General features: G+C 40.3%; 1 protein-coding gene across 1 annotated transcript in view; it reads right to left on the reverse strand.

Annotated features, from left to right (window-relative positions):
• The window catches only part of IRAG2 (inositol 1,4,5-triphosphate receptor associated 2), a gene marked incomplete at both ends in the record, with an annotated part of 85,489 nt that extends 61,097 nt beyond the window's left edge, over window positions 1-24,392 (reverse strand). The window contains 9 exons of the mRNA XM_084256010.1: window positions 641-697; window positions 2,759-2,836; window positions 7,521-7,571; window positions 10,981-11,098; window positions 13,230-13,388; window positions 14,529-14,607; window positions 14,841-14,920; window positions 17,729-17,906; window positions 23,987-24,392. Of these exons, the coding sequence (XP_084112136.1) occupies window positions 641-697; window positions 2,759-2,836; window positions 7,521-7,571; window positions 10,981-11,098; window positions 13,230-13,388; window positions 14,529-14,607; window positions 14,841-14,920; window positions 17,729-17,906; window positions 23,987-24,392 (1,206 nt within the window). The remainder of the gene's footprint in view (window positions 1-640; window positions 698-2,758; window positions 2,837-7,520; window positions 7,572-10,980; window positions 11,099-13,229; window positions 13,389-14,528; window positions 14,608-14,840; window positions 14,921-17,728; window positions 17,907-23,986) is intronic.
• Between the last annotated feature and the right edge of the window lie 353 nt (window positions 24,393-24,745).

A 24,745-nucleotide genomic window follows, 5' to 3' on the forward strand; every position in this document is an offset into this window, starting at 1 on the left:
CAAACTAGGTAGAAAATAAATGGGGCATAAATTCTTCCCAAAATGGGGTCTCTCCTGGTGGCGCAGCGGTTGAACACTGGGCTGCAAAGCTGCCTGCAGCCTCTGTAGCCTCTGCAGTGCCAGTTTGATCCCCAGAAGCCAGCAAGTGTCCCACAAGGCACACAGACCTCTCCTGCCATGCCCGCTGCTCCCCTCAGCAGTGTACTTCGGTCCTTCTGCCTCTCTGCTCCCCGCTCTGGCTCTGGTGAATTCTCTCACCCTCCCGCGCTTCTGACTGTACCCAGTGCTTGTATAAATAAATAAATCTTTTTTAAAAAGTAAAAAAAAATAAATTCTTCCCAAAAATGAATGACTGCACACTAATTCATGTTATCAATTAAAACTGCACTTGAAAATTCTCACATTCATATTTGTTGTATAAATAACTAAATGCCACCAGAATTTACAGAGAATATGTTAAAACTTATCCCAGATAGAGAACTCAGTAATCTTCAATCAGAAGAAGTTTTTGTGACATATGATAAAGCAGTCTTGTGATAGACTATTAGAATCAGCTATTTTAATAGGGTTACACAGATGACCCTCTCTCCTCACGATTTGGAGATAGCCACAGGAGTTCATGGGAAGGGAGAGTACCAACCTTTTGCAAACAAGCATCTTTATGAAGCAAAGTGTTTTCATACATGTGTAACTGCATCTGAAAAGAAACAAATTTAGGTTGGAAAAGTCAGGGACACATCACATTGATAAAAACGGCAGTACCATAAAATCATTCAAGGAGAGAGTTTTCTGATTTCCCTTTGGTGTTCATGTATTCATCACTTTATAAAGATCTTTGACATCCAGCCTCACAACAACCCTGGAGGCAGAGGTCAGAGCCCTTACTCTACCAGGAGAAAATCAAACCTCAGCACTTTGGACTCAGAGACTCACCCAAAATCACACACAGTAAGTGACAGAGCTGAGCTCAGAATCTCCAGAGTCGATAGCTCTAGCCACATGCTCTTTCTGCCTTTAAACACATCACATATATGGAACAGATAGTTTCCACCTTTGGGTGAAAATCAAAATTTAGATAAAAACTGTTCCCAGTTTTTAAATGTTCATGATTTCTTTGGCAAAAGAAAATTCAATTTATTCCAACCAAAATCAAGTTTGTTGGAGAGGCTTCTAAACAGAATTGATAAATATATATATATATATATTGATTGATTGAATTGAAAACCTAGAAAAATAATCAGCATAGTCATAAGTAACATCATCATAAGCATACATATATACATTTATCTGATATCCCTCTTTTAGTTCTAATGTATCTTCACAAAATCATCTTATTTGACTTTCAAACAAGCTCATGGTAGACAGTACCAGACCCATTTAGATGATGAGAAAATTGGGAAAATTAAAGAGGTTAGCTGCTTGCTTGCGGCTATAAAGCTTTTGAGTAGAGAGACGTTATATGAGCCCTTGTCTTCTGGCTCTTTCCACTATCTGACAGTTGTGTTTCCCAAAGAGTCATTCCTAGAATAAAATTAATTTTAATGCCTAAATTATAAGTGCTTTATATATGCATATACATGTACACATGTAGATTTGGGGTGTCTGCTAGGAAACTTGAAAACTCTATATATAGACATGAAATTTAAATATATCATTTCAAACATATGCTACAACTATAAATATTGTTCAAAAAATACCTCCAGAAGCAGGCATAACACAAATTCCTGAATTAACAATTACTTTCTGTTTCCTGATAAGAACATATGACAAAAAATATATATTATAGATGCAATTTAGATAAAAATCATTTTTATAGGGTATCAATCCTTAATTGAATGAAGGAAAGATTGCCCCCCCCAACACATACCTTTCCTCGCTTTCTTTACCTAGGAAATAGAATTAAGTGAGAAATTGGCACAGAATAAAAAATGAAAAGGACAATGTGTGTCCACAAGGATGTGGAGAAATTGGAATCTTCATACATTGCTGGTGGGAACATATAAAATGGTGGAGCCATTAGGAAAACTATCTGGCAGTGCATCAAAATATTAAACCAGAGTTATCAAGTGACCTGATAATTCCCTCCTTGGGATATGCCCAAAAGAAATCCAAATATGTCTACACGAAAACTTGTATGCAAACGTCCACAGCAGCAATATTCAGAATAATCAAAAAAGTAGAAGCAGCCCAAATGCCCATCAGCTGATGAATGGACAGACATAATGCCACCTATACCCTTACATGGAATATTATCCAGCAATCAAAGGAAATGAAATATTGATACATCCATGATATGGACAAACCTTGCAAACATTGTATGCAGTAACAGCTAGTCATAAAAGGCCAGATAATATATGTGATTCCATTATATATGATATGATTAAATGGAAAGAGACAAAAAGATTGGTTGTTTAGGGCTTGGCAGGATGGAAGTGAATGCTAAAGGATTTCTTTTGGGCTTATAAAAATGTTTTAAAATTAATTGTGGTTATGGTTGCACAAATCCAAATATACTAAAAACCACTGACTTGTGTACTTTAAGTAGGTGAATTTAATGGTGCTATATTATTTATCAGTAAAGCTATCATGCTAAAAAAAATTCAAGTTGCTGTTTATAATTCAGATATCTTGAGGAGTACAAATTCCAAAATTTATAATCAAAAGTTTTCATATGTGTGTCTGAATCACATGCACCTTCATAGAGTAATATTGTTTCAACAGAAGAAAATACTTTTACCAGTATTTGTGAAGTGCTTACTTGATGCTCTCTCTCAGTTGCACATAATTCTTCAATCTTCTTTTCTAATGTATGTATCTCCATCATGTTCATAGTATTCTAAAGTCAAAGAAGATGATATTCTTTGATTTATTTTATTATTTATTTAAAGATTTATTTTTATTTATTTATGCATACACAAACTGGGGTATTTATTTATGCATACAAGAAACCAGAGGTGCAGAGGGTGAGAGGATTCACCAGAGACAGAGTGGGGAACCGAGCAGGCAAATCTACTTAGCTACACTGCTGAAGGGAGCAGTGAGTGAGACAGGCGAGGTCTGCTGTACCATATGTGGGTTAGCTCCCTGGCTGGGGATCGAACTCATGCCCCAGTGGCTGGTGGTACTTGATAGCACTGAGACTTTAACCCCTGCACCACCAGGGAGGCCCTGGTATTCTTAGATTTAGATTGAAAAATGAAAGAACATCATGAAATTGTTTTTAGGAAATGGAATTTTCCTTAACATTGTAATCTATTTTAAAGTAAGGGACATAATTTAGGCTTTGTCCAAAAACAACATTATCCTTCTAACAAAACCATCCAGAATAATCTCAGTAGTTCCTTTTTATCTTCCATTCCACTTAGGCCATTCACTTCCATAGTTATAGCTTCAAGCTTGCCATTACCAGTCACGGAGACTCCTCCATTGTATCAATAACAAGCATCTCACTCTTCAACTACACTTCTTGTCCTTCCAGATACTTCTTGGAGCACCAATAAGTCTTCATCCCCCACCAGAGTCCCCCACCCACTGATCCACACTCTCATTATCCTTATACCTTCCTGTGAACTCAATTCCCTCTTTACTCAGCTTAAATTTCTCCATGGCCAATCATCATAATCTTTCTCATGCACATCTCCCCAATTCCTTGGCCTCTCCCCTACTTCTCTTTAGTCATTGCTTGAACTCAGCTGGCTACCCACTCTGTGCCAGCACTCTTTCAGACAAACATGGTTAAAGAAGTATACAAAGAACTAACAGGCCCCATGTTGAATGCATAACCATGATCTAATGTTCACTGGTGATCATATCATATACCCCTAATCCATTCACATGAGCATTTGCCTACGGATTTGCAAGACTATACCCACTTCCCCAGTCTCATTGGCCAACTCTAGCTAACCACCTGGTTTTGTAAATGAACTCACCAGAACACAGCTATCCATTTGTTTGCATATTGTCTATGGCCTTTTCACATTACAATAGCAGGAGTCAGTGGTTTTGACTAAGGGTGTCTTAGCCATGCCTAAATATACTATCTGGTCCTTCACAAAAAAAGCTTGTCAACACCTGTCTGTTTCACCCTCTACTCTCCACAAACTTCCATTATTTCCTCCAACATATCCTCAGTATCTGCAGATGACTTTGTATTTCACTGAGCTCTTAGACACAGAAGGGAACATTGATACACCTGAGTACGTAATAAACACTTTGCATATGCACAAAGCATATGCTGATCTGAACCCTTCTCTCCAGCTCTCTTCTTATCGCCCCAGTCCAGGTCCCCATGGATAATGAGAAGGGCCGATCCCTGCTTCTTTCCATGCCTCAACTGCAGTAGAATCTAAACCCATCAGCAGGCAGGGTTATCCTGTTGAAACAGCAATCAGATCATGTTAGTACCTTGCTCAAAATTGTCCCACAGTTTCCATTTTCGCAGTACAAACAACTGGGCCCCTGAAGGCCTATAGCAAATCCTGAGGGCCTGGTTCCCTGCAACTCTGGGCTGTGCCTCTTGCTCTTTGTTTACACTGCTCAGGCCACCCTGGCCTCAAAAATGGCAGACAGACTGCAGCCTGAGGCCTAAGCTTGCTCTCTCCTCTCCCTGGAACGTTCTTCCACAGATAAGCCTCTGGTGAAGTTCTTAAACAAAAGATTAAATTCATAGTGCTGCCTTTCTTAACCACCCTGGTTTAAATCACTCCCCCTCCCTCCCCCTCCCTCCCACTCCATTGCCTGCCTTGCTTTTCTGCCTAAGCACTAATCGCCACCTATCAGGCTAGTTCCATGTGGCTATTTGGCTTAAGCTTGTGTCCCTAGCACCTACACTACTTCCTAGCACACACTGGTCTCACAACAGGTGAGTGTTAAGTGAATGAATGAATGAGCAAATGAATGAATGAAAGTGAAAAACATAGTAACAAACAACTGTGCTGTTATTCTTCATTGACAATGTATCAGCTTTGTACCTGAAAAGAATACCAACCAGGGGTGACACTGAAATGCTCATTATAATGTATATCAAAAATTACAATGCAATCTCAATTCTAAATTGTCTTGTTATAAATTTGTGGTGCTAGTCAATCATCCTAAATATGAGGGGAAAATGATCTTCCATTGGAATTTAAAATGTAATGCACAAGTTTTACAAAAGCCTGAAAGAAGCAAGGCTTCTTTCTAATTTATATTTGTTCTTTTTCAACCCTCTATGAATAACATTCACTTGACCCATATGTTGGATAGCTCTCTAGACTGCTCACCACAGCTTAATAAATACGTCTAATTAGCATAAGTAAAGCCAAAATTAAAAACCTTTACATAACATTTCACATTCAAAAAGTACCTATAGAATTTCCCTCCAAAGAAGGAACTTACCAGTAGCTTTGGTAAAGCACCATTGCTTTAATTTTGTTGCTTAAAAATACACATATATTGCATAGCATTCTTTAGATTATACTAATGTTTCCTAACATCTATGAAGCACATGATGGTCAACCAAATGGATGCATTTGCACATGCATTATCTTAGTGTGCAAAATAACTAGAGAATAGACCTTACCCCCGAAAACATAAATGGCTTTTTAAGGTCAAGCTTTGAGTAAATTTAAGATTCAGGTCTTAGACACAAGATTTTTACCACCTAAGTTAGTGGAATAATAATAATAATAATAATAATTATTATTATTATTATTATTATTAAATAATGTCCAGGCTTTCCTTCTTGATTTTGATGGAGGAAAGAATAGAAAACCTAAAGGAGGCATCACAAGACCAAAACCTGACTCACACAAGGAGGTGGGCATAGAAGGGATTAGCCATTAACCATTAACCTAGCCACAGAAATCAAGATCCTTAGGCACCAGTCAGTGCCTTATCACAAGGCATAAGGCCCAAGCAGATATCAGACCTGTATGGGAGTGTCCGAAGCACAGATCTGAGGGTAAACATAGATATTGGGCCCATCCTGGAATCTCAGTTCCCTATCCTGGAATCTGCAGTCCAGATTCTCATTGTTATCCAAAATCAGTAACAGGCCACTCCACAAAGGAGTGAGCCCCTCCCAAAGAGAAAAAGATTGTATCAGTGCAGTCTCTGTACCAGCACAGGGCAGCACTCCCAATGCCCACCTGTGACTATGCAGGTGCTTCTTTTCACCAACTCTCTCCCTCTGCAGGGCAGCAGCTTTCTGCCTGCCTGTGACCTGTACCATGCCAGGACTCTCTCCACTGACCTCCCTCAGCAGAGGCAGCTCTCCTCAAGGCTGTCCGCCTGCAACTATGCAGGCCTCTCTCAGCAAACCTGTTCCCCTTGGGGCAGCTCTTTCTGCCTGCTTGTGTCTCTGCAAGTGTCCTTCCTTCTCTGTCGCCTTTTCTTAACAAACCTGCTCCTTAAATGTAACTAACATCTCTGTCACGGAGAAACTCACCCCATGCCGCTGAAAGGGAAACTCTGGTGAAACCTTTCCCAGGGTGAACCCAAGGACCCCGCACTCCAAACTCAAAAAACCACATCAATTTGTGTACTTTTTAGATGAGTTAGTTTCATAGCCTCTTCTGTTTGAATTTCTTTGATTTCATTTATTCCTCAAATGTTCAGACATAAAATCATTCCAGTGTTCCTAACTTGAATTTAACAATACTGATCCTTGGCTGACAGTGTAACAGGGTGGTCCCCAGGAAAGGGGGAGGTTCCCTGCCCCACCCAAGGAAGGGTGGAGCTGAGTAGGAAGAGAAGAAACTGTAGAAGAGACTGAGGAAGGAAGCAGGATGAAGATCCAGAAGGAGACCTGGAGGAGGCGTGTGGAGCCTAGAGACACATAAAGAAACTGAGCTTGTCTTTTGGTCGTGGACTGGGTGACACAGATGTGGGTGAGACCCGTGGGGAGGTGACCATGGCAGCTTTTATCTTATTGTTGATTTTGCTCTTTTCCTTCCAGGCTTGTCTGGTTGTTTCTGACCCTTTTCTGTGGGTCCCCACTAAAAGATGCTTTGGACTTGTGGCAGGCCTTGGGGCCTTGCTCTGGGCCAATCCCATTTGGATGGACTTTTACCCACGAGGGGACAGGTAACTTTGGGTGCTTCATTTAGAAACTAGACTCTTTGCCTTTCCTGTATTGTTTCCTAGTTTTATTAAAGTTCCTTCCCATTAAAAAAAAACAAACATTAAAATAAAAACTGCCATTGTCACCTCCCCATGGGTCTCACCCACATCTGTGTCACCCAGTCCACGACCAAAAGACAAGTGCAGTTTCTTTATGTGTCTCTAGGCTCCATGCGCCTCCTCCAGGTCTCCTGGCTCCATCCTGCTTCCTTCCTCCGTCTCTTCTGCAGTTTCTTCTCTTCCTGCTCAGCTCCACCCTCCCTTGGGTGGGGCAGGGAACCTCCCCCTTTCTTGGGGACCACCCTGTTACAACAGGAGCCTGACTATTCCCATGATTTCTATTTAACCCAAAATCACAGATCACGATTGTAGAGTTGCAGTATGTCTGTCTATGCCAGTGTTTAATGATTTCAACATACCTCTTCTTGGAGATTCCGAATCTTATGAATCAGAGCCCGGTTCTCTGCCTCCTAATATATTAAGAGAAAAAGTAATTTAAAAGCATTTGATATGGTTCTGAAAAGACCACACACTTGCCTCAAAGCTATTGACATTCTCCCACTTTATCAACTTAAGTGTGGCACACAGATGTATTGTAACAGGTGGTCCCCAGGAAAAGGGGAGGTTCCAGGTTCCCTGCCCCACTCAAAGGAGGGTGGAGCTGAGCAGGGAGGAGAAGAAGCTGGAGAGGAGCCTGGGGAAGGAAGGAAGCAGGATGGGGAGCCAGAAGGAGACCTGGAGGAGGCCCACAGAGCAGAGAGACATGTGAAGAAGCTGCACTTGCTTCTTGGTCTTGCACTGGTTGAAACAGATGTGGGTGAGAGACCTGTGGGGAGGTTAAATAGAAGCTTTTATCTTGGTTTTGATTTCGCTCTTTTCCTCTCAGACTTCTCTGTTTCTGACTCTTTTCTAGGTCCCAGCCAGAAGGCGCTTTAGACATGTGGCAGCTTTCAGGCCTTGCGTTGGGCCAATCCTGTTTGGTTGGACTTTTACCCATGAGGGAATGGGTAACTTTGGATGCTTGATTTGGAAACTATATTCTTTGTCTTTTCTGTATTGCACACTAATTGTAGTAAAGCTCTTTTCCATTAAAGGTTTATATGTTTTGTCTTGATGCGGTGGATTGGCAGAACATATTTAGAGCAGGTGGGTTTGGGGGTTCGGGGGTACCCCTCTCCCTGCCCTGCAACAGTATCACACAAATCTTATTTGAACACATTCTTAGAATGGGGTTAAGGCTTGGCTTCCAGTTTCTTGGGATCTGTGAGAAGTCACTTTTCTCCTTAACTCAGCCTACGACAGAAGGAAAGATGAGAAAACAAGAAAGGGACAAACCTGGCTTCTTCCATCCACACATGACAGGTAGTGTGCACTCATTGAAATCACAGAGATTCAGCTTTCTGTTTAAAACTGTGACAGAGATGGCCAAGAGGCACATGAAAAAAAGCTTGTCACCACATATCAGGGAAATGCAAGTCAAAGCTACAGTGAGATTTCACCTCACACCTGTTAGAATGATCCACATCAAAATGACCAGAAACAACAAGTGTTGTGGAGGATGTGGAGGAAAAAGAACACTTGTACACTCCTGGTGGGAATGTAGACTGCTCCTGGGCCTATGGAAAACTGTTTCTAAAAGTATTAAAAATGGATCTATCATATGACCCACAAATTCCACTCCTAGGTATCTACCTAAAGAATACAAATTTATTATTTCGAAGATATATATTTACTCCTATTGTAACAGGGTGGTCCCCAGGAAAAGGGGAGGTTCCCTGCCCCACCCAAGGGAGGGTGGAGCTGAGCAGGAAGAGGAGAAGCTGAAGAAGAGACTGAGGAAGGAAGCTGGATGGAGCCAGAAGGAGACCTGGAGGAGGCACATGGAGCCTAGAGACACGTGAAGAAACTGCGCTTGTCTTTTGGTCGTAGACTGGGTGACACAGATGTGGGTGAGACCCGTGGGGAGGTGACCATGGCAGCTTTTATCTTGATGTTGATTTTGCTCTTTTCCTTCCGGGCTTGTCCGGTTGTTTGTGACCCTTTTCTGGGGGTCCCCACTGGAAGATGCTTTAGACTTGTAGCAGGCTTTGGGGCCTTGTTCTGGGCCGATCCCATATGGATGGAGTTTTACCCACGAGGGGACGAGTAACTTTGGGTGCTTCATTTAGAAACTAGACTCTTTGCCTTACCTGTATTGTTTCCTAGTTTTATTAAAGTTCCTTCCCATTAAAGTCTCATGTGTTTTGTGTTGATGCGGCGGATGGCAGAACCCATTTAGAATAGGCAGGTTTGCGGGGTTTGGACTGCCCCTCTCCCTGTCCTATAACACTATCACTACAGAACTGTTTACAATAGCTAAATTATAGAAGTAATCTAAGTGTTAAAGGCAGATAAGTGGATTAGGAAAATATAGTAAATCTTGTGGGTAAAATAGGATAAGAATCTGGGGGTATTTAATTTTTCTTTGTTATTACACATTTCCATATTTTTATATTTTTATAAAAAGGTTTTCCATATTTTTATAAAGTAAAAAGTTATTATTTTTATAATATAAAAATAAAAAACATCTCAGGTTAGGATTTCATTAGTACAAGAACACACACAGAAGACAGTGTGTTTCAGTTCTAGTGCTCATTTATTTAACAATTGACTTTGAATCCTCAAACTATCTCATTAGTTTTATTAAATGAATGACAGCAACTTCTGCTTCTTCCTCCCTCACAGAATTTCCATGATAACCAGCAAGAGATTAAAAATCCTTTGACATTGTAAAACACTATAAAAATGCAAAGGATTAGGATTATCTAACTGCACCATGAACAATAGCAGCTAGCAATATGGATTCCTGGGGGTAATGAGTACAATGACTGCTTTATAAGTATGGCTTCAGACACCCCTCAAGCCAGCCCAAGGCCATGCTATCATCATCCCCATTTTACAAATGAGAACAAACAAGGTTTACAGAGGTCCTCTAAGGTTACAAAGCCCTTGGTTCCTCTAAGATGACACAGCCTCGGAGTCAGGACTTGAATACAGGCAGTCAATTCCCTAAGGGTGGCCTCTTGACCCTTTCTCCACCTTGCCCCAGTGAGAAGTTCCTCAGGGGTCCAACTGAGTCCTGTAATGCATTCACAGGAAAGCACATGGTCCCCATATTTTCCCGGTGAGCTAAGAGCTGAGCTGCACTGGCTATGGCAGATCAAGAATGAATAAGGGACACTGTGTGGTCCAAGTGTCGGGATGACTTACAGACTCTGCAAACAGCTTTCCAACTGATACCTGAAAACAAATCCATCCAAAGGACCTTCAGCCACCCCCACCATCATCAACAATGCTACAGCACTGCTAGGACATCAGCATTTTGCATACCATTACCAGTGCCATAGGGAACAGTTTAACATTGTCAGTATAAACAGTTACTTCTTTGGCACTTGAGTTAGAGCTGAAGCTAGATAATATTTTGCTCTAAAATTACAAGCTTGCTTTGATTTCCTATAATGACTAGCTCATGGAGTTTCTCAGATATGTAAGTACTGAAAAGACTGATTTTTTTTTTCTTTTGATCTTAGAAAAAGATTAGGGAAAAAAAATTGTAATTCAAGTGTTTTTCAGCATCAGGTATTTAGGAATCAGCCTATCACCTTCAGGAGGCATTCCAGAGATTTTCTGGATCTCCACAAACCCTTTGGTATATGGCTGAGCGATGTGGAAAGAATTTTAATCTTTGGTTGAAAAGGAAAGACTACCTGCCTTTAATTTTCCAAGGGGTTACCAATTCATTTGCCAGCACACTGACTGCTGGCTGTTATCCTCAGCAAACCCTCCTATATTTTAGATACATGAACCATATGCCCACTGCAAAGTTCTCAGATAACTTACTAATTGCTTGTTCTGGGCCACAGTCATGGTCTTCTGCTCTTCTAAAGCATCCATACTAGTTTTCAGTTCCTCCAGCTCTTCTTTTAACAGATTTGTTCTCAAAATAGCCTGGTGGGCACTGCGGGGGTGGGGGGAAGGCAATGAGCAAAACCTCAAATATAACCGTCAAAGAGTAAAGCCAAGGGCTATTTTGGAGCCCAAGTCGAAAACCACTGAAGGTTTCAACCAGATGCCAAAATAGTAAAAATATATTCATGATCTTTCACAGTCTTTGAAAAGGAAGGAATATGGTGGGAAAAGGAACATTTATCCTGAAGATAAAGATTTGTGAGCTCCCTTTGAAAGCCATCATTGGCTGAACTACATGATTCTTTCCTCCTAATGGGATGCACTATTAGTTCATGCAATTCCACCAGGATTTACCGAATGGCAGTCCAGATGCTGGGTCCTACAGGAGGGCCTGTGATGGTGAGCAAGAGACATGGTCCTTCCCTTAGGGAAGTTACATAAAAGTGAGGTGCTGACAACTAAAGTACTGACTTCATAGACTGTGTGTGATATAACTCATGAAAGTATTCACTGTAGCACTTTTTGTAATAACAAAGCATTGGAAATAACCCAGATGCCCATCAAGAAACAATGAGTGAACTGTAGTCATCCGCAGCATAGGATAACCTGCGCATATATCCCACCAGAATGAAACTGTTTTCTAGACAGAGCCTCAAAGAAAGTATGTTCTTTTTCTTTACTAATATTTATTGAGCTCCGATCCTGTGTCAGGAATGGAAGACAATGAAAGTGAAGCTAATCTTGACAGGTCTTGCTCCTGCGGCTTATGGTCTAATAGGGTGAACAATCATAATGATACCATGGTGGGGATAAGAACCACAGTGAGACTGAACCTAAGTTCTGTGACACTGTGTAAAAGATGAGTAACTCAGATAATGGGGGAGAGGGAGAGAGCAAGAGGAGAGGTACAGAGAAGAGAGACAAACAGCGAGAGATAGAAACAGTGAGAGAGAGAGAGAGAGAGAGAGAGAGAGAAAGAGAGAGAGAGAGAGAGAAAGAGAATAGGAATGAAGAGTCACTGAGAGCTCAAGTGCTTAGAAACTGGTAAGAGTCTGCAGTGGGAAGAAGACTGGAGACAGCAGAGGCGCCATCACACGTGGCTTCACAACCAGGTGAATATCTACAAGGAGGGTTTCATCAGAAGGTGCGAGAGGTGGGATGTGGTGAAAGCATTGGGAAGAGCATACCTAACAGTGTGCAGCGAGTCTGGGAAAAGGCAGAGAGGACAATCAGGAGGCTGCTGGGGTGAACCAGGGAAGGGGGATGCTGACTTGAACTAAGAGGCAGACACAGGGTTGGAAGAAGTGAGTAAAGGAGGTGAGTGGAGCAGGCCTGGCTATCTAATTAGAATGAAGGCTGAACCAGGTAAAGGAGATGAGGACTTCAGGCCACAGGCAGCTGTAAGGACAGAGCATCCGATGCTACACATTCTCCCCAGGCAGTAGGGTGGCAAGGGGGAGTGAGAAGGGAAAACATTTATCCACACAAAATCCTGCACATAAATGTCCACAGCAACACTCTTATTGATCCCCCAAATAGAAATAATCCACATGTCCATTTTCTGAGGAACAGATACACAAATGTGGTCCATCTGTATAAGAGTATTATTCAGCCATAAAAAGGAACGAAGTGGTGACATACGTCATACCACAGATGAGCCTTGAAAACAGTGCTATGTGAATAAAGCCAGACACAAAGGCCACACAGGACATGATGCCATGTTTATGAAATGTCCCGAAGAATGAAATCCATAATGACAGAAGTTAGACTAGTGGTTACCAGGGGTTGGGGGAGGGGAAATAGGAAATGACAGCTAATGAGGCTTGTTTCTGGAATGATGCAAATGTTCTGGAATTAAATCATGGTTATGATTGCACAACCTTATACTATACTAAAAAAAAACTGTGTACTTGAGAAGGGTGAATGCTATGCTATGTGAATTATATCTCAATAAAAATGGAGATTTTAAAAAGGACAAAGAACTGAACAAGCTTCCCAGCACACAGGACAAGTTTTTCTTGGTATTTATTCCCATTTAGATTGAAATATTCCCATTTAGATTGATTTGGTATGTTATTATTTGAGGACTGGGGAATAAAAAAATACCCTAACAAATCATACCAAATAGGAAATGTTCTGTTTTCAGATCACGGGGGAAGCCTGGTTCTCCTATGGCTCACCTTTTTACCTGAAGACACAGTTCAGTGCGGTCCTCTGATAACTGGCTGTTAGCTTCTTCCAAGGTTTCTAATGCCAATTTAAACTTAATGATTTTCTCCTCCAATTTCTGCTTATTGAAATGCAGTTCTGCTATATGGGTAATCAAATCAGTCTCCTTTCTGCAGGTAAAAGAATAAATGAGAATCATCTTCAACATTTGTAGTGCCTTCCAGTCAATCAGGAATATGGTTAAGTCTAAACAGGCTTACATACTCATGTTAACATCCCAAACTCAGTTTGCAGAAAAGAGCTTTTTTCCTGTACATCTACTTTGCACCAGAGTGGATGGACTGAAAAGGTATTATGCTAAGTGGAGTATATCAGAAGCAGAAAGAGAAATACCATGATTTCACTTTTATGTGATGCATAAACAAACAAAACTAATGAAGGAGTTATATGCAACAAAAATAATTTTTTACAGAGGCCAAATTCATGGTTACTAGAAGGGAATGCATAAGGGGAATGGGTGAATCAGGTATAAGTCATCAACTGCTTGGTGAAGGATAGAATTGGAGTTGCAGTGATGGACATAATGTACTACACACAGATGGTGATTTGCAAGGATGCACACCTGAAACCTACATAATGTTATAAATCATTGTTACTTCAATAAAAATTGGGAACAAAAGGTGAAAAATACATATATATGGGCGAGAAAGTGTCTTCCTTAGAGCTGGTTCTCCTTTGGAACCTACAGATCCTGAGGAACTTTCTGTTGCTTGTGTGAGGCCCTGGAGATTTGCTTGCAGACCACAAAAAATATGTAAATATAAAAGGGTTGCACTGTGTGATGAAAGAAATAGACTTTTAGAAGTAAGCATCATGTGCTATCCACAAGTGCTGATTTACAACAATGCACACCTGAAAACTATATCAAAAAAAAAAAATTAAACCTTGAACTCCCAATCTCCAAAATGAAATAAAATAAAGTTTTGAAAAAGTAATCCCCTGACAAGCTTAAGGTCAATGCCTTAACTCTACTTCAAATGGAACTTGTCTTTCATGAAAAATACATGAACTCAATGAAGAACAATTTTATGAGGGCAAAAACAATTTATATATTACTAATGTTATATAATTTGTGTTTTTAGTGAAATTTGTCCTGAGGCAATTTGGAATAAAAAGAGGGTTATAAATAAACTGTTAGTTTTACCAAGAAAAGTTAAATGACTTTATCATAAGTGAAATATGTATATCTGTGATATAAAAATCAATCATAAAAGCTGAGATACTTGCAAAAGCATTAGAAGAACGCTTACAAGATTCCTTTCGACACGTCGCCATCCAAAGCCTCCAAATACCCTGGTGTAGAATATGTTGTATCTGTGGTCATCATAACTAAAATATATACAAGAGCTTTATTTAAAAAAAAATTCAGTTCTGGGCCTCCCCTGGTGGCGCAGCAGTTGAGCACTGGGTTGCAAGGCTGCCCGCAGCCTCTGCAGCCCCAGTTCGATCCTCAGCCACCAGCGAGGGGCCCACCAAAAAAAAAAAAAAAAAAAAAAAAAAAAAAAAAATTCAGTTCTACAAACCACAAGGAGTAGCAAAACAATCTTAAAGAACATACATACTTGCTCTGCCTGATTTTCTGCCGTCCTGTTCAAAATCAGAATCCTGGATGCTGCCACGTGGCCCACTGCTCACTCCTTCCCTGCAAGCCAAATACAGTCCTCAGGAGGTAGGAGTCTTTGCATACCAAAGCTAAGTTTTCAGATAGGCTCTCTACTTTACCATTCAGGTTTTTCTTTCTGACTTAAAAAAGTCTATTCATTCAACAAGTAACTGGAGCCTAACACTGGGCTCAGAGATGTGGGGTGACAGAAAGGTAAGGAATCACTTCCACCTTTCATGGGCTATTAACCTACGATGAAAAAGAAATGTGTGCAGAAACAGCGAAGTAGTGACCACAGCAGTGGTCAGGAGACAAGAGACTGGGGTGGATTACGAAGGCCACACAAATTGGGATGACCCATGGCCTCTTGGGGAAAGAACAAGACCACAGTCTAAAGGTTTGGAAGGAAGAGGCCTCATCTACCACTACTTCAGGAAGATGGATGGTGTCAGTATTTTCCCTTTCTCCTAGAAAGCCAACTCGGTCTTAAAACCTTGAGCATTATGCTCCTGAAATTTAGGGAATCCTCTGTATTAGCCTCTGTCCCAAATACAAATTCAAACTTTAATTCTAAAATAAATACATTAAAATGTCAGCCCTTTGTTTTCTAAGAATCTCTATTCCATGATTTAAGTTTTGTTACTTAAATCTTTATAAATGCCAAATCCTTGGTTTATCCCTCTGGAGCAGCCACAAAATCCGCATATAGGTTCTCCTGGTGCTCCCAGGTGAGAGATCGTTCAGAAAGTCGCCGAGCAAAATGATTCTTATTATGTCTAGTGACACACCCATCCCCATCCCTGAGTTCTTGTATTTTGCATTTATGCCTCTCTTGCTTTTTCTTTTCCTTTACATGGTATAAAAATTAAGACTTTGATCTTTGCCCTCACTCCATTTTATAAAGGGATTATTGGTACTTTGATTACAAAACCAGGTTTTAAATATTTTAGAGAACAAATTTTACTAAGACTGAACAAAAAGGCCATTATGCAGAAATAATCATTTTGGAATATGTCCTTCCCATATTTTTTCTACATGTATTTTTATTTTTTTGGCAAATGTGGCATTATATAGGGATGAAAGGCCTATTCTTTGAAATACCTTTGGGTATTCTCTTGTCAAATATTTTCTGATTATAATTTTAAGTGACTAGCATTATAGTATATGGAAATATAATTTATCCGTCTAACCGTCTATTTAAAAAAATTGGTTTATATTTACCACTATCATAAATAACATTCTCTTCCTATAGCGTAGCATAAAATTATTTTTCTTGAAGTTTCATTACTCACTCAAACTCGTATATTTTGAAGCATCAGATACGCATTCCTAACTTGAAAAAGCAACATCAACTTACACTACCACTGACTGTGCTACATTCACCAAAATCAAAGTCTCCATAAAGAGTTTATTACATAATTAAGGTGAAGCTTCTTACCCAGGATAAAGTCCGACAGAGTTTACTCTGTGAGAACTATTCCAACAATCCCAAATCTGAGTTTGGTTATACAGATAGAAGAGTCATTTTTTTTTTTGGGGGGGGGGGGATGCCTGCTTCTGGTTTTTAATCAATAAACTTAGATGTTTTGCTTTCCTAAATTATCTTGACATAAAGATACATTGATGCTACCTCTGTACAGAGGAAGGCAATGCTGGGGTTTAATAGGTACCCTGATTTTTAAAGAAAACACTGGAGGTGTGACGGCTGTGTGCCTGTTGTTAAAATGTTGCCTCTGTTAGGCTTCTTGGCTATCAGTGTGGGTTCAAAGAATCATTTACTCTCAAGTAGCAGATTTCTGCATAGACTGCAAGGTGGAGTCTGTCATGACTTGAAGTCCATGAATATGGTTTTGCTCTAGTCCCTGCTCTAGATGGGTGGGGGGGGGCAGTTTGCAGGATGTACACAATGGCATACACTATTTCAGCTATATTTTTTGAAATTATCTAAACCTCCTATTTTAAGTGAAATTTAGCCACTTTTGCTACCCTCTGGGTTTGAAGTTTTCCTTAAGCAAACATTAAGTATCCATCACAGGAGTCAGTCTTCCTAGAAGGGAAGATAATTCCCCTCCGGTATCCACAAGTGGCAAGTGAGATGACAGGTGCCATTCTTCTTCACTTTTCTCTATCGCATTATATTTCCTGTTACCCTAACCTCTTTACATTCCAGGCTTCCAAATTACATTCACTACCTAAATATCCTCGCTGACCTTAAGAAGGGGGTTTAAATGCATTGGATGTCTGGTGGTCAATATCAACAATTTATAGGACTCCTGTGCCAGTTTAATTCTTTGTGAGAACCTAATCCATGTGGTCCCTAATCACAATTAATTACTTTTTTTGGTAGGAGAACTAGGGTGTAGGCCAGAAGTGTGTGTGGGGTAGGGGGGGCAGGTGAGAGGATTCACCAGAGAGTGGGGAGCAGAACAGGCTGATCTACTGAGACACACTGCTATGGGGAGCAGTGGGTGAGGCAGAAGAAGTTAGCTCCCTGGCCAGGAATGGAACTTAGCATGTCAAGGTGATAGCACTGAGGCTTAACCTTTAGGACACCAGGGAGGACCCGCAATGAATGACAGATCAACAAAGTTCTCAAAGTACACCCATCACCACCACCTCCATCATCACCAGCAGTGTCACCTGGAAACTGATTTCACCCCAGACCACCTGAACCACGGTGGTGGGAGCCCAACATTAGCTGTAACATTCCCTCCAAGCAATCCTGATGTGTGCTGAAGTGTGAGAATCACTGCACAGCATTTCCATCAACACAAAGATGGGGGTTCACATTCATTGCAGTCAATTGTTAAAACAACCTGAAAAGGCACCTGCTGGGACAGTGCTTACCATATCTTCCTATAGGATGTCACCCATTCTTTCATCGTGTCCTGGAAGGTTTCCAGATCCACCTGAGGGTCTCTCTTGTCAGCATCTAGCATGTTCCACAGCTCAAAGCCACCACCTTCAGAATCTTGACTAAATGTTTGTTTCAGGTAATCTATTAAGTGATTAGCTTCTATTGAGCCTTAGGAAGAAGAAAGGAAAATTTGGAGAGATGGGGAAAGGCCTTTTTCCTCTTTTATTAATTTTTTTATATTGTTGTTAATATTTTTACAGTATTCAATTTTTCCCCTCAGGTGTAGTCCCCATAAATATCCTACTACCACATCACCTATGAACCATCACTGTGGTCCCTTGTGCTCTTTCTGCTGCTGTAACACTTTCTGGTTCCTTAGGTTCTGGAAATCTGCTATGTAGACCTTGCAGTCCCATTGAGCTGATGTGGCAGATGGTAGTAGTACCAGATTGGGCTGGAGGCTATAGGAACTAGTGTCAAATTCTTACTCTGAAATGTAAGCTGTGTGGCTTTGGGAAAACTAGTTGATCTCTTTGATGCTTAGTTTCCTTATCTGTGAGATAGAGTTCTGGCACCTATTATATGGGGTTGTCAGGCTTCAATATAGATTATACATGTAATCAATAATTACTTAAGGGAAGTGATCAAAAAATGCCATTTTATTTTCTTTCCTTAAAAACAGCATTTCATGAATGAAGTTTCTGTGGTGAAACTGTTTATGATAAAGTACCCCATTAACCAATGAAAATAGACTGGTTAATTACTATAGCCCAAGAAAGTACAGTACACAAAAAAATTTGTCGATACTGTGAGACCAGTACTGTTTTGAGTCAAACAGACTCCTTGTCCTGTCCTGATAGGCTGAGATGTGTAAGTGAACAATAGCCAGCCTGACTTAGCAATACAGTGACAATGAAAAACAAAACACCATTTGCTGATTTCTTCAACAGGCCAAAGCTGGAGCTTTCTGAAGACCCTTGTAAGCCAATCATGTAAAGATGAATGCACTTAAAACAAATCGAAAAAGCTTTACAGCAAATGACTAAGTGAGGGCCACTTTGCCCTGCCCTGCCCCTGATGCACATACCTTGGGACTGAATTTTGGTTATGATTGCCATTCTCAAATAAATGCTCCTATGATTATATTAGTCTCATCATTTCTAAGTTGACAACACAGACAAGTTCTGAAAATTATTAAGTGACAAAAAAACAAATTATAAGACAATCCTCAGGCATACTCAGAAAACATGTTGTATATAACTGTAGGGTAAAGAAAAGGTCAGGCTTTTCTGCCCTCCCGCCATCAGGATAGATGATGGATCCTTGCGGTCCTGAATGCATGCCTGATGGCGGACACCTGGAGTAGGGTGTGGGCAGATGTAGATAGGATTCACCTGGGCTAAGACTGTGCTTTTTAAGGGCGATGTCACGGGGAAGCCAGCAGAAGCTGAGAAAGAAGCCGAGGAGAAGCCAAGAGAGAAGCAGAGAACGCCAGAGAGCCCAGATAGAGTGAAGACTTCCTGGGGCTGGGAGGCCTGCCAGCATCCCGGCCCCCCAGCACCCCTGCCTGCCATATGCCTGTTGAACCCAAATAAAAGACCTGCATAAAACCACTGAGGACTCTGACTCCTCCTTCACCTGGTCTGCATGGGATCCTAGAAAACCTGCACTGTGTCCATTCCTGCCCCTTACAATAACTTAAGAAAAAAAGGTGACCAAAAAAAAATAAATAAATAAAATTCAACCAGCCATTTCAGAACAATATTATGATAGTGGGATGGACAGATTGATGACCCCCACCTCCTGGGGTTTATACCCTGGTCTCTTCCTTCAAGTGTGAGCATGGTCTGTGGCTTGCATCTAACTAGCAGCATATGGCAAGGGTGATGTGGATTTACATGTATGTACTCGTATGTTTAAGTTACTTAAGATCATGGTGCCTGTCTTGCTGGAGTTCCTCACTCCTGGTTGACTTTGAAGAAGCATATCACCAACTTCCAAGCTGCCTACATTGAAAGAAACTGAAGGAGGCTTCTAACTGCCATCAGCAAGATCTGATGCCCTCAGTCCCACAACCACAAGGAAATTTTGCCACCGAAAGCAGGTCATTTCCAGATGAACTGTAGATAAAATGACTGACCCGCCAATACCTGACTACAGATTGAGTTCTTGGAAAGGATCCAGCTCAGATGTGCCTGCACTCCTGAATCCCAGAAGCTGTCAGGTATTACTTAAGTGTAGTTTTAAGGCAGGTCAAGTTTGTGGTGCTTCACTAGTAGAGAAATGATACAAGTTGTTTGAGTATTGTTACTTTGAAACTATTGTGAATGCACCATAGAATAAAGCAAAGGAGATTTGTACTAGCATCATGGAGAAGCAACATTTTCTCTCTGTGAGAAAGGAGATAAGAACACAGGAGATCAATAAATCTTTTTTTTTTTTTAAGATTTATTTATTTATACAAGCACTGGGTGCAGTCAGAAGCGCGGGAGGGTGAGAGAATTCACCAATGCCAGAGCGGGGAGCAGAGCAGGCAGACTGACGAAATACACTGCTGAGGGGAGCAGCAGGTGCAGGAGAGGTCTGCGCGCCATGTGGGACCCTCCTCCAGTGGCCGGGGAGCAGCCGGGGATCAAACTGGTGCCCCAGAGGCTGCGGGCAGCTTCGCAACCCAGTGCTCAGCCGCTGCGCCACTGGGGAGGCCCGAGATCAATAAATCTTGATTGCCCTTCAATTAGCATTAGAAGAAAGTCTGTGAACTCATATTGCCATTTATCTTCAAAAGTTAAAGTACTTCCTAGATCTGACCACAGAAAAGTTCTAGAAACAACTATTCTGTGTTCCCAGATGGTGGTTGTTCTATATTATCTCCCAGGAAAAGGAGCCAAGCATCCTTGAAGACAGAGCTGATTACAAGTTTGGGGTAAGAAATGTGTAAGACTAAGCCTAAAGAACTTTACAATATCAAGGGGGAAAGGGAGTTATTAAAAAACAAAATGTAGGTGTGTCAAAATATTAGTGGGTACATGTGGTTATACCAAAAGTAAGGATAAGTTCAAAGGAAGATGGAAATAAGGGGCCACCCTGGTGGCGCAAGGAGTTAAGCACCGCAGTATGAAGGAGTCCACTGCCTCAGCAGCATGAGTTTGATCCCCAGCCAGCCAGAGAGAAACCCACATGGTGAGGCAGACCTCTCCTGTCTCGCCCGCTGCTCCCCTCAGCAGTGTACTTCAGTCAATCCGCCTGTTCTGTTCCCCACTGTCTCTGGTGAATCCTCTCACCCCCCACATCTCTGGCCTGTAACCCAGTTCTTAAATGCATAAATCTTTTTTAAAAAAAGATGGAAATAAGTCAAACATACATAGGAAGGTGCTTGAAGACTATATCCTAGCCAAATGAACATCAAAACAATAATAACAGAATATAATATATAATAAATACAAGAATATCAGAAAAATCCAAAATGTATTGTAGTACTGATTAGGGAGAAGGTAAAAGCCTATGGTTTACTGACAGGTAAAAAAATATTTTTTTTAAAAATGGAGATGGTGAAGTTCCCAGTTCACATATGCCATTGTAATAATTTAGGCAAGAAGCACCAATGGATTTTGTTAAAAGTAGTAAGTGAAATTTTGATGAGGAATAGGCTGATTTCTATAAGTTAATTACTAATAAGAAAAAAAAAGTCACTTGGCAATAAAGAAACTTGGCAGGCACTATAGTAACCTCCAAATATAGAGGAGTCAGAGACAGGTTAATCAAAGTTCAAAATCCTGATATATTGCACTAAGAAGGACACAATATCACCTCCACAGCATGCTGCAAAAATGTATAACCTGAATCTAATCAAGAGGAACCATGAGACAGTTTACAATGTAACTGGCCCATGGCTCTTCAACAATGGCAAGGTCATAAAAGACAAGGAATATGATGAGGACCTATTCCAGATTTAAGAAGACTAAAATAGTTTATAGACTCAGAAGGCAGTGACTATGTGTTCTCAAGAGTTATTGGTTATAATATTAGACTTTTCATAAATGTTAGAGAATTTGGACAATTATATCAGATTTGGGAAATAATTCTAAGTTTTGCTTATGATTTCCAGAGATATAAGCAAGAAATGACCCAGGTCAGATTAGTCTCACTACATATACTAAATAAAATCTTATTTCTATCACTAAACTGGTTTTATCCGCTTGGGGAATTATCAAGACTGGTTCCCCTTTGCTTATTCATTTTAACATTTCCTGGTGCAGGATCCAATTCAGAATCATAACTATGTCACCAGGTGAATTAGGAAGGAATGACAGAACATCAGGCTTTACAACTACTAATGAAATAAATCTAGGTCTTAATCATTGATCATTTTGTCTTTAATAAAAAAACACACACCCTCTATATAGAGTTATTATCAAAAAAATTTAAGTCAAACTTCTATCTGATAAAACCTCTAAACACAGAAGACAGACAGGGTAAGTGTTCTTACAGGCACAAAATCGCAAAGTTCAGATTGTGGGAAATTTTAAGAGATCACAGAACCGGTTTTGTTAACAAGTAACAAAATACAAAAAGAGGATGGAGAGGGAACATAGGGATCAGCCAGACAACTAATTATGTAAACAAACTTTTCTTGGATATTTTTTATTTGAATAATGAAACTATTCAAGAAAAAAAATGAATTTCTCATGCAGATGGGAAAATGTTAACACAGAAAATATGTTAATAATCACTAACAACTAAATAGCTCTCCTTATTCTCAAGTTAGCATGCACCACATGTGTGCACACAGCCACATGGAACACACAAACCACTGCCCTTTCTCTTGCATTAGAAAGCACAGATGACTTGGTGAGCATTACCAGACATCTCAGTAGGTCATTTCCAACTCAACCTGTACACTGTGTGACACCTGCATGAATAATACTTGTGAGTAAATTTCACAGACCCTTGAAGCTACAGGTTACATCTTTTTTGTTATCAGTTCCTAGTTTCCATTTTACCAGAAGAGTTCGCAAATACCATCCTTCACTGTGTCATGATGATTACTGATTATCGCTTTAATTTTAATAAAGTTTTTAATAAACAGCTGCCCAAAATACCTTTTCTTCACTTGAATACACCAACCAAAGAAGTGGACCTGAAGGGCTGCCCATTACTCATTTTTCCATTTAATTTATAAGTTCTATAAATGTAGAAAAAAGGAGAGATAAAGGAAATGGGCATTTTGACTTTGTAAAAATGAAAAGGGCCATGTGAAAAATAGCTAGTATTACATAAAACAAAATATAGAGGGAAAGCAAAACTAAAACCAGAAAATAACCATTTTATATTGCTTTGATTTTCAGTGCCGATCACATACGGGACTCTATAAGCAGCCCCTTAAATGGAGTTTGCAAAATTGCCATTGAAATAGGTCTGAACAATTTACATTCTCCCCCGACTCCCCTTAAAGACTCTGCAATAGAATCCACATTCTCTTACATGTTTCAGTCTCACACAGAAAAACTGTTAAAAAGGTAGGTTTTAGCCAGGCCCTTCAGAATTCTATGAATTTTAACTCCTTCCTATCTCTGTATTACCATCATAATTTTCTCATTCATCTTAGAGAAAATCTTTTTTGGGGGTCAGTAGAGAAATGTGTATGATTATGATTGTAAATACCATCTAGAATTTCTATCAGGTTTTCAATCAAAAGCATAGATAATACTTGTACTTCATATATAACGTTTCTCTTTTAAGAAAGAAACAGGGCCTTCCAGTGGCTCAGAGGCTGAGCACTGGGCCTCTCCTGCCACGCCCGCTGCTCCCCTCAGCAGTGTACTTTGGTCCTTCTGCCTGTTCTGCTTCCCCGCTCTGGTGAATCCTCTTACCCTCCCATGCTTCTGACTGTACCCAGTGCTTGTATAAATAAATAAATCTTTTTAAAAAAAAAGGTAGTAAAAGAAAGAAGAAACATACTTAACAAAAGGGAAAGGCAGATGCTTCCATAAGTCTATGATAATGTGGACTTAAGTTTTTTTGTTCAGGTATTCCGATTAGATAAGCCTATTGCTTTATTAGAAAAACCAACATTAAAAAATAAATACTTCCCATCTTTTCTCACAGGTTATATTGTTACCACTGAAACCAGAAGAGGAAAGGTGGAAGCAAAGTCTTTGATTGGAGGTGGAAGCAAAGTCAAGAGTTAAAGTACTCATATTATTTTTACTACAATAGTTATATTCAGACCCTGCTTACAGAGGTCTTACCTTTTTTGATCTGTGATATCAAAGACGTATAGTTCTGGGAGTCCTGTGATCTCATACTGGGGGTGTTTTCAGAACTTGTGAGAGTCACAGAGTAGGTTGCATTCTCTGGAGAGCTGAGATGAAAGCTGGATGGGGTTCTTGGAGATGCAATGAAGGCAACATCCTTCTCAGAACTTGAGAAGTGAGTAGTGGGCACAGAAGTGTGAGCAGCAGTCATTTTCTTCAGCACCTCCTCAAAATCTTTCTTGGCATTATTCTGTGGGTTATCAAAACTGCTAAGTTGGTATCTGACTATCTGTCGGATCGGATTTGAAATCCCTTCTCCCTTTCGGATGGCTTTGATTTTCCTACAGATGCTTTCTACTGGGTTATGCCGCTTCTCCGTTGCCTTCCTTGAAGAAGCCATTCTTGACCTTTCTTCCACAATACAGACAAAGTGCCTAAGGGACAGGCAAAAGTAAACATTCTTACTAAAGTTTGCATTGTCCCAATGATCATTTGGTAATAGGTTATCTATTCTTCAATCAGTTTTGGAGGAATCTTATAAAGATGTTTTTAGATACTATGTCTTGATTCCTCCAAAACAGACTTAAGAATAGATAACCTATTACTAAATGATTGTTGGGGCAATGCAGACACTTATAGGAGAAATATAGGGGAACCAAATAAGGAATCAGGAAAAAAAAATAAAAACAAAATTAACAGGCAACTATAAATCAGAGACATTCTGTAGGGGAGGACGAGGGAGAGTAATCAAAA

Source organism: Talpa europaea, assembly GCF_964194135.1.
Source record: "Talpa europaea genome assembly, chromosome: 15".
In the NCBI taxonomy this organism is placed as follows: Eukaryota; Metazoa; Chordata; class Mammalia; order Eulipotyphla; family Talpidae; genus Talpa; species Talpa europaea.